Below are 11,655 nucleotides of genomic sequence, written 5' to 3' on the forward strand. Positions count from 1 at the left end.
GTTAAAATATATATAAATACAATACATATATGAACTGAACGAATATTTTTTTTTAATTTCTTCTAAATTTGACAACTGAACTTAATAAAATGTCATATTCACTATTATGTATTCGATATCCGATGTCTTGATGTATGGATACAAATTGTAAACCATTTCAAAAATCAGAAACTTTCCACAGAACGATTTGGGTCTGGAGTATTGCCTCATTGGCTTAACTTCTAATATTCTCTATTACAGAGAGTAATTTTTTTCAAAACGAAGCTGTCAGCTTTGCAATATGTGCTGTTCGCTACTAATATCATCATTTCATCCCGAATAAGGGAATGGTAACTTGTCTTTTCAAAAATTAACAATGTTAATTTTTTCGTTAAATTAATATAAAAAATATCAATATTGACTGTCCTTAAACAAGTACAGAGTAGGTCTACAGGCTTTGAAAACATTTTTTTCGTTAAGGATCTGAAACATTTTTACGATCCTTGAGCTCCGTCAGAAAATCAAAGCATGAATGGTTTGCGTGTTTAGAAAATTTTAATTGAATAATCATTTCTTAGGAAATTTGAGAAGATAATCTAAAACTCATAGACTTATAGACACATACACATATTTATAGTTGAATACATATGAAACAATTTTGATTGCAATAAAAATAACCAAGTCAATATTTTTGGCCTTTATACACAATGCACACATTATGCACTCACATCGTGAGTGCCTAAAAGTATGCTATATATTTCATGTCGGTTAACGACATGAACTTTTGTAGCACCGTTTAATATAAGTTGATTTAGATAAAGCATATGATTTTAATTATTTTGAAAAATAATTTCTATGATATTTTCAAAAGATTTGCAACCCAATAAATTGTAAAAAAGTAAAAGATTCTAAAGCTATTCAAGTAAAATCCCCAATATTATCATTATTGTATTATCTATTCAATTGAAAACCCCTTGCCCCACCTCACAACTCCTCACTTAAAGAAATAGTTGTACCAAAAGTTGTTTACAAATGAATCTGTTATTTGGTGTTGGTTGCAGGAGTTGATTTGCTCCTGTGCGGATGTTGTACCCCTCTCTGACAATGGTGTTGATGATGACGACGGAGTTAATGGCGGTAATTATGACGTGGACGACCAACCTAGTGACAGCAACATGCGAAAGAAAATTCTTAAGGAAAATAATAACCACAATGATCTCCATTTTTCAATCAATGACCAACAACGACAGAAGGTAGTACAGCCACAGTGCAAAGAACTACCAAATCTCACTGCTGTATTAAAGACAGTAGCTGCTCTGATTGCTTTGGATGTGAATCCTCATCATCAGAATGTTACGAATTTGCAACAACAACATGACTTTCAAGTCAAACTCCAACAATATGAAAAGAAACAACAAAAACTAAAACTAGAAAAGGAAGATAAACGTCGTTGCATTCTCTTGGAGGAGGACGAACGTGAAGAGGAAGAAGAGAAGGAAATGAGAATGCTGCAACAACAGAAGGGCAAACAGCAGCAGCAGCCAGAAGAGCAAAAACAATTTTCTGCAACTTGCACCAAAGAACAGATGATGAGGGAATTTGAAAAATCCAATTTTGAACATTTGAATCGTTACGATAGTAACAGAAATGTTGATGATCATGATCATGGTGGACATCATGATTATAAAGTGTACCATGACAATGAGAAGCAGCAGCAGCAACCGCAGCAGCTACGCCAGTTAAAAGTCAATACATCTCTTGGCAACTTTTATCGTCACTGCAAATTGAAAACGTTTCAAAAAATCAAACTGAACCTCATTACACACCATGGCAATGCGACAGATAGTTTCGGAAGTTCATCGGAATTGAATGCAACAACTACATTGCAAACAATTGTTGAAACCGATAACGACGTTATATCTGGTATCGGTGGCAGTTACGCGACGGGAACTTCCTCCAACTCAACCGGTCTATACCAAATCGTGGATGAAAAATACAATAATGAATTGTCACTAAAGGTCATTAGTTCCTTGAATGAGATGTCAGGATCATCCCAGCAGACTCCTAATAAATATCAACTATTGGAATTGCCTTCCGCGGAGAAAAATATTGGCGAAAAGCCATCCCTTGCTACAGTCACTTCGGTGTCCAAACGTATTGAGTTCTTCGAACATGCCAATATACCAAATGGTGGTATAATCAAACCAAAATCAAATATCTACAGTATTTATCGTGTCAACGAAGCAGCCGTTGAATCCGAAGAGAAGTTACTAACCAAAGATGTTCTGCTGAAAGAGAAGCAAGCTGGTTCTTCCATATTTATGCTGAGACATGATTCGCATACCTTAACCATAATTTTGTCATGTGTTTTTATTGTGACATTTTTGTTGTTGATTTTCTTCCCACTGCCGGGATAAGTAAGGGGACTTGTTCAGGGATTGAGTGACGGACGTAATCCCTGATAAAAATATCCTTACCACTACATTTATTTAGCCGTTGCATTGCCATTTTAGCTTAATGCCAACTACATAAAGAGATATGATTTTTAAATCATACACAAGCGAATATGTGTAGTATTATTTTTACAGAATTAATTAATGCGCTGCTTTTATTCATTCTCTATCAATGAGTCAAATATACAATAATTAAATATTTATTAGAGGCTGCTTCCATTTTTAAGCAAAGTACTTAAACAATTTATAATGATTACCAAAAGAAAGAGGAAGAAAAAAACTTCAACAATTTTAGTAAGTGAATAACGAATTTTATTAAAGAATAATTTATTCGATTTCAGTATTTAAGTATTTAATCCGTAGTTTTTAGGTAATTACTTCATCAATGAACAGAAGACACAAAACACATATACACTAACTTATACACGAATGCATTTATACAAAAGAACAAGATATAATAACACACAACTATATACACATATATACTAAACCCAAAGACTTGAACTGAATTATATAAATAAAACAAATATTCCATTTAATAATTTCCTTAAAATAGTTTCACCAATGAAACTCTAAAAAGAAAACGATAACAAAAACTAACAATTTTTACCTTTTATATCCCACTTATCCAACTCTTTGGTTCAGTATTAGAAAAATAAATGTTATAGGAGCTTATTGCAAGTTTTTGAACTAGTACGCATTTTATTTAAAAATGCATCAAAAAATAATACATTCCAGGACATTATTGTTGTTCTATGAAATAAAAACTTTTGCAAAGAAAAAATACCAAATAAAATATTTGTTAAAGAAAATGTTTATTTTTCATTTCGAGGATTTATAGAACAACACCCATGTCTCTGGAGTGGAAAAAAATTTTAGTTTTTTTGGTAACTTTAATATTTGAAATTTTGTAAATCTCCATTGTATTAATTTATTTATTATATTTTAATATATTTTTTTTCATTGACAAATTTAAAGTGTAACGTTAATCTCGTCTACTCTCGTCTACAAACGAATGAATCTGATTTTTTAAACCAACCATATAATTGTATACTGAATTTAGTTACAAACATAGAATATACCAAATTTATATTAAACAAATTAGCCCGTACGATAACGTATTACTCTCTGTTTTAAACTTCCTTTAGATTGAAATGAATAGGAATGAAATGATCAAAAAGAAGGTTTAACTAAAACAAGCAGGGAAAGAGTTTACTAGAATAATAAGTAGCTGATGCCAAGGACTAAAGAAACAATATTTAAATGGAATCATATTGAAATTAGTTTTCATTTCTATTGCACCAAATTATATATTTAGATATGAATAGATATGTAACGCATACAACAAGAAAAACAGCAAAAAAGCAACAGAGTAACAATCTGAAAATATTCGAATACAGTGCCTTAATATTGAAAGTTGTTAGTGGACACAGTCATGCATTTTATCGTGAACGCCATGACCTGTGAACATTCTAAAAAAGAGTGATGCAAACAATTGGAACCTTGAATATGTGTTAACTTGTATTTGCCAAATAGAACTTCCCCTTCGGAATCTCATCAATATGATTTCATAGCTAATAACCAACACATACATACAAATATATTTTTATATGACAACAGAATATAATACACGAACTACTAACATTCCTTTAATTTCTTAGAAAAGAAAAACAAATATTAAAATCAAACAAATATCTTTAAGAGGACTAGATTTAGCTTTTAATAGAATATAACAAAAAGAAAAGAAAAACGAAAAGCAGCTAAAACCAGAACCAATTTTGTTCTATTGAATTTTAAAATGGCACTTTTCATATTATCCATACACTATATATAGATATTTATTAGATACATATGTATATTTTATGAAGCAACAATTTTGGGATAAACACACTTTTCCATTTGTATGTATTTATAAGGAAATTGATTATACCACAATTTATACAAATTGTAATTTGCAATGCAATTTTGACTCGCGAAAATTTTGGCAAACACTATATACGAAAAAAAAATTAATGTAAATTGTCAGATTTTTGAAAGGCCCAAAGTGTATCGTAGCCTTTCCTATACTGACAATGATTTTTCTTCTACAAGTCTTTTGTTAATTGCAGAGGGTATTTATCTGCTTTATTTATATAAAATAAAAAAAAAAAACACGAAAACAATGTATTGGCAATACAATATACATGTATGCATTTAATACACAATATAGTAGATAGTATTATAAACATGCCCAACCAAAAAAAAAAAGTTTGTACCTCTGTAGTACACTTGCATTTATTTGTTTAACACGCTAATAATTAATGCATTGAAACACAAACACACTTACGAAAAAAAAAAAAAACAATTATATTTATTCCATAAACGAAATGTTCTGTATGACAAGTAATTAATATATGAACTAATTTTGATACTAAATATATGAATAAAACAAAAAATATATATAATTTTTCTGAATTTTATTATATGTGCGTAGAGTCGTAATAACTACTGAAACACATTTATATCTGAATTACTTATGATGATCAACCAGTTGTGTTTATTGGTATCGAAACTGGACAATGTTTGATTTTTACATCTTAGATCAACACTCTGGGATTAAATATTTAAATATAAAAATCTAGTAAAATATATTTTTTTCCACAACCGTTGATACAAAATACATTAATAAAACCAGTAAGGAAAAGTCAAATGTCGGGCATTGCCGACTATATGATACCCTACACCACTATGCATATTTAGTAGAGCTCCCCTAACAAAAGAATTTATTTCAAGTGGATCATACCAATTATCAACATTTGGCTTTAGAGCAGTTATAGTTTGCAATAGAGTGCATGATATTATTTGGAGAAGGATTATGTTAAAAAAATCTATATCGGAGCCGAGTTGCACAAAATGAAAACGTAAGTCCGAAGTTCACTTCATTTGGGCTGATATTAGCCATTACTTGCACAATAAACTTGAAATTGGATTATGGATATTTATGTGAGGGACTGAACACCAGATCGGATGAACCAAATTTGATGTAAATGCTTCTAGACTGAATTCGGTTGGATGTACCAAAATTCAGGAATTTTTGAACAGTTATTGGCCAATTGGTGCACAATTAACCCGAAATGGGTTGAAGACATATATGGGACCGGGACCTATATCCAAATCTGAAGCGATCTTGATAACATTTATCAGAGGTATTTTCGAGCTTTATAAGATATCTGGTACCGAATATCATTGTTGTCGAATGCATATTTCGAATCTGAGGGACTTAAACACCAAATCAGATGAAATATATATGTGTGAGCTATAGCCATATCTGAACCGATTTTCACTAAATTTATTGTATTTGCTTCTAGACTGAATTCTGTGGGATATGCCCAAATTCGGTCCATGTGGGCTGATATTAGCCATTTGGTGCACAATTATCCCGAAATCGGATGAAGATGTATGGAAACTATATTTAAATCTGATCCGATTTTCACCAATTGTAATAGGGCCAAATAAATATTGTTTGGAAAATTTAATCTCAATCGGATAATAAATGCGACATGCATTTTGTTTACAAGAATACAAGGATGGGCGGAAAGATGAACTGACATGCATAAATCGACTCAGAATGTGATTCTTTGAAGATCCCCAAAAGTAACTATGGATCTATCTCGCTTCCTTCTACACCACTATGTGGTGTAGGGTAATTGCTTCATGTCCATATCTTAAATAATAAAGCTGTATAAATTGATATTTTTTAAAATTTCCCAATTGTATTATTATCAATTAAAAAATATACGTTTTTCTATTGCTCAGTGTTATTTCAAAAATACAAACAAATTAGATTACGTTCTGTCCCAGGTGAATTTGTTCAAATGTGAAATTTCTTACGTTCGACATATTTCTTTATTATTCGTATAGCTATGTGTTCGTGGTAAAAATGTCGAGTGAATATATTTATCAGATTTTTATTTATTCTGACATCATAATGAACACTAGAGAAGCTTATCGCTGTAGTCACTTTGAACTCAAACGATATGGCACAGGGGTGGATTTTAAGAGTTTTCGCAATTATATCACTTGAATCGGATCAGAGTTATGTAACAAACTAACCACACACAATAGACGAATTATGCGCAGTCTTATATTTGATAGTTTTGGACTATCGATTTTGAGTCGCCTGTCCAGCTATGTATACGTATATATACACCGAAATCCAAAAGACAGCTGCACCGGAACTCTCTCAAGTATAAATTACTGCACCATCTAGATATGACATATTATAAGTCCGGGCGGGAAATACTGGTATTCCTTATAAGTAAGAATTATTGCATTAATTTAAAGAATGAAATGTGGTGTTTTCCCTGGTTCCCCTAAATGTTTCTCTTTCCATTATGATATTGATAAAGAAAAATACGAAATTCTTGGTATCTAAAGAAACCCCTTAAAAGCTTTTTAGACCTAGTTCCACCCATGTTATGTCTGAGTTATAACCATAAGCGAAAACTTTTATGAGCTTCTCTACGTAACGTGAGCTGATGATTATTCTACTAGGTATCTCATCAAATCATTCTGTTAAGATGGACTTGAGAAAATGTACAAAATCTAGTTTCAGGATATCAAGAGGTATATTTTTCTCTATATGACACACTTTCTTATGCAGCGCTGTCTTAAAAATCTTGCTATTTAATGAAAATTAGTTGGGTAGCGCAGATGTAGGCGATTAGAGGAGTTTAATGATATCACAATCCAAAAACTTCAGGTTCATTAGAAATATAAAAGTTTTAACTGCAGGTAGAGCAGAGTTCATTTAAGTCAGTTGGAAATTTCGATTTTAAAGTTGGACCCTGAGATGATTATTTTTTAAACCTCTTTCCTATTGTAATGTCCAAATGTTTTTTTTTTTTTTTTTGATAATTTTTCCCTGTTCGAATATCGTCAAATATCACATGTTTATGATTTAATTTTTCTTTCGAGACTAATGATCTAAAATTTCTGGGAAAAGTGAATACTTTTTATCCTTTATTAACAACTAAATTAATTATTTTATAAAATTAACTACTATATAAAATCCAAGCGGACAAAATATACATGAAAACTCAAAATTATTTATTTTGTTGATCGCATCAATATGCAATTTCTCAAACCACTTATAAGTTATGTGTTAAACCACTTGGAAAGAACATTTTGGGTTGCATTTTTATTTCACATTTCAAAAGCGTTTTTTTTTTGGGGCAAGGTAAGGAGTTATGTTATTGATTTATCGGCAACTACATTTTATCGATTTCAAATCTTAAAACGATCTTGAAGTGTGATCGCTTAGTACTCGTTTTTCAATACTGTGATATATGAATAGATAAGTTTTATTGTATTTGAGATAATCATTTCCATGCCTGTCTGTCTTATCATTTCAGAATTTAATTTGCTGTGCCGCCGATGTGCTCGAAGGTAAAGGTGCTGTCCAAGTGGCCATAACTGTCTGTGAATTATTCCGTTTGCACAGTGGCAATATACAAAATTCAAAATCACCAACACGAGCCAGCCGTGCAGCCCTAACACCGTCACCGATTGTCTAAATTGTGCTTCAACCTGCTCCTCCACACACCAACATTTTATTTCAATATTCAGCCACGGGGAAGAAACATAGGTTCCTTAACATTTGAAGAATTTCACATAGAAATTATCTTTTGTTGTTGTGAAAAACAAATGAAAACTTTAAGTATTGTGAATTGTTGTGAATGCAAAGAAATTTTGCTGCCATGTAATAATACTCGACGTACAGTCAACGAAAATGGATGCAGAGATGGCACGTTGACATTGAGTGAAAAAATGAACGAAAAAATTCAATTTTCAATTTAAGCTTAGTACAATTTTTGTTTAATATTTTTATAAACATCGTTTTATTTTTTCATTCTTTTTTATATATATGTGTACATTTTTATATATTTTTTTTATAATTTTGATCAAGACTTTAGTTCTGTAATTTTAAGTAGACATGGTTTTGTTTATAATATTTACGATAAACAAATAGAAAACGGAACAAATCAAACTCAAATCCTGTAAATACATGACACCAAAAATATACTGAATTATATAGACTAAATAGTTATAGTACATAGAAGTGTAGTACGTGTTACTACTATAAACGCATATATAACAAGGGTCTATTTATTGTATGTGCTCGCAAACGTACGTACATATAGGCTTACCCACATATTTATAGTATGATATTTATATATAAATAAACAAATGAATTTAATCACACCAAGACATTCATTCACCGCCCAGAGTCGAATAGAACGCATCTAGTTATAATTTTAACTTAAAACACACAGACACATCCACATAATTTATCTTAACTTTGGCTAAGCACTATAACTATCAATGAAACATTCAGAAATCACATTAAGCTGATAGTAAGAAACGAAGACAAAAATAGCAAAAGAGAATACGAGAATCAACGAAAGTCATTGGAATAGTTTTGGTTTTTGTATGCGTTCGTTGTCGGTCCAATGCAGAAATTACTCGGTTCAATATTTTGGAACAAAGCGCGATAGAGGTAATTATTGGAATAATTGTGGTTCGTTACTTATTACAAATAGGTCGTTTATTAATGACACTCGAAAATGATTTAGCCATAGAGCCGACAATATATTTTTTATTTAAATTTTTGTTTTTTTTTTTTTTTATTATAATTTCATAATTTATATTTTTGTCATTATATCAGTTTTATTTCACATCAATACAATGCTCTACATGTACTACAATATTTTGTGATTAAATATCTAAAATTACATTTTTTAAATATGATGTATATTATTGTTTATGATTAGGAATGAGTGAAAAGGTAAACAATTAAGAATTTGGAAATATTCAGAGGTGTCGTAAGTATTTTCGAACGTTAATGCAAATATTTGAAGGCAATTCATTTCGAGTAATTTGAATTCTAATAGGAATACAAGAATGAAAGACATTCTAAATTTCGGATAAATAAGTTAATAAGTTCATTCATCGTTCATTTAGTCAAAGTGTGTCATAGCCAAAAATGGAGATTTTGCAGAAAACTCACTTCAAAAATTATTTATTAAATTGGTTTTTATATATTCAATCGGCGCAAGATCAAACATCATAAGACGTATTATATAGCTTCAACAGCTCAATAGAGGAGTGTTAAGTTTTTTAAATTGCCGATCAATATGTGTAAATTATCGCTGAAGACAAGAGGTAAGTTTGACACAATATAAAGAAGACTATAAAAAATCGGTATTTTAGGCGTAATCAGCATCAAAGTGAAGATCAGAAGTGCCATATGTATATGTGGATGCATCAGGAAGGGACCTCCAGCATTGAAAATATTTTTATTTAATAAAGAAAAACAATATCAGCAATTCGCCACATTTATAGGACAATATCTTTAAATTTTGCACAACCAAATTGCAAAAGGGACGCCCTATGTTCTGGATAGGGCTCAAGACTTTTGTTGACTCTTGGCGTAGAACTTATTTTTCACGTGGCCTCAATGTAAGAAATCGCAAGAAGTTTAATAACAAGATATGGGTAGTTAATTGCGACTACCTTATCGAGAGGTAATATATTAAAAAAAACCTTTGTGGTTTTGAAAATTATTATAACTTTTAATGTAACCAGATTTTGGTCATATTATACACAGTCTAACAAACAGCCAAACTGTGTCTTTCTTATAGCTTGATTGGTGAAGTATATATATGGAGGATAATCCAAATCTGAACCGATATTTGTCACAATGGGAATATGCAACCATCGAGCTGAATATGTTCTAACACTTTGGGTAAAACATATATTCTTGACTGATAACCCATGAACGAACTGTGATCGTTAACCATTTGGTAATGGCGTAGTTTCTACTTGCTTCAAAATACCCAATATTGTGTAACGATATTTACGTAACACAAACGAAATGATGGGGAGTGGACTCCAAAGATGGCATTCATCCTGTAATTGCTGATGACATCTGTGACGGATATTTTCATATTCCTCGCGTGGAAGTATGCGTTAAGCTCCGTTAGATTATACATATGTCATCAACCACTGGTTCCGACGCCATGATAGTACAATCATCCGCGTACGTCACGATCTCTATGCCGTCTGCAGCGCGAGGAATTTCAGAAAGGTAGAGGTTAGAAAGTTTCGCAGATATCACCCAATCTTGGGAAACTCCCTGTTTCACAACACGGGGTTTCGACTTCTTGTTCCGGAATTCCACGTACGACTGGCGCCCACGTACATAGTTGATTATCCAACATTTCAAAGAGTCTGGCATGATTGACCGTATCAAATGCTTTTGATTGGTCAAGGGCTATAACACTGTACTATGTTACAGCTTGTTCTGGTTTTATTCTCTACTGATATGTGTGGAAATGGCGTGCAATGCTTAGCTAGTGGCGACAAAAGCGAAATTGGCATGTATGACTCGCCTTTCCTGACACCCTTGCCAGGCTTCAGCAGAGGGATCACCCGGTCCATTTTTCAGGCTTCGGGATCCATAATTCATAGTATTTCCCAAAAGAATAGGAACAGCATCTGGTAATATCTCTATAGTTCTAATAGTCGATCTTTTAGCTATTATTTGTTTGGCACCACTGCACGGTGGTCGCTGCCATTGGCCAAAATTCAAAAAATGAAAATCAGATATTCATTGTCAAATGTGTACACCTGAACTCTTAAGAGGTTAAGCATTTTAGAAAACATAATTATCTTGACTTCATTCTAACGGCCCACTTCGAGAATAGCATCAAAAAAGAGAAAATGTAGGTATTTGCTTTTTTCAGTGGGATCAGTGAAAAATTGGAGTAAAAATAGAACTGTATTACAAAATTAAATACATTTTAAAATGACAATTCTTGACATAATTATTGAAAAGCAAGGTATTGACTTATTTTTAGTGCAGTAATTTGTGTGTTTAGTAGTTGTGTATAATATAGAAGATGTGAGTGATCTGAGTTGCCTTTAAGATTAATTTTGAAAATAAAATTGGATTTCAGGTAAAGTTTTAATTGTTTTCCCCCCTGAATCCTCCAATGTGATTTTTTTCACGCCATTAGTAATGGCCCTAAGATTTTAAAAGTGCTAATTTAACTTTCAGATTTTGTCAGATTTGTATGTTATGCCCAATATACTGAAGTGATTTCGCTGCAATTTTGTCAGTTCTATAGTGCTAGTGACATAGAATATGTTTTTGTTGTTTGGGATTGATAAGGATGTAATT

At 31.7% G+C, this 11,655-nt stretch overlaps 1 protein-coding gene across 2 annotated transcripts in view; it reads left to right on the forward strand.

The window, feature by feature from the left end:
- Nucleotides 1–9,225, forward strand: part of LOC101888425 (leucine-rich repeat and calponin homology domain-containing protein) — a 45,184-nt gene extending 35,959 nt beyond the window's left edge. Inside the window, exon 10 of one of the 2 annotated variants that reach the window (XM_020036551.2) lies at nucleotides 1,041–4,876. In XM_020036551.2, coding sequence (XP_019892110.2) covers nucleotides 1,041–2,396 — 1,356 coding nt within the window. In that variant the 3' untranslated portion in view covers nucleotides 2,397–4,876. Of the gene's footprint in view, nucleotides 1–1,040; nucleotides 4,877–7,825 lie in introns of those variants that run through there. The other variant, XM_020036552.2, reaches the window with a different exon arrangement.
- The last annotated feature ends 2,430 nt before the right edge of the window (nucleotides 9,226–11,655 follow it).

This window comes from Musca domestica, unplaced genomic scaffold (genome assembly GCF_030504385.1).
Source record: "Musca domestica strain aabys unplaced genomic scaffold, Musca_domestica.polishedcontigs.V.1.1 11, whole genome shotgun sequence".
Classification (NCBI taxonomy): domain Eukaryota; kingdom Metazoa; phylum Arthropoda; class Insecta; order Diptera; family Muscidae; genus Musca; species Musca domestica.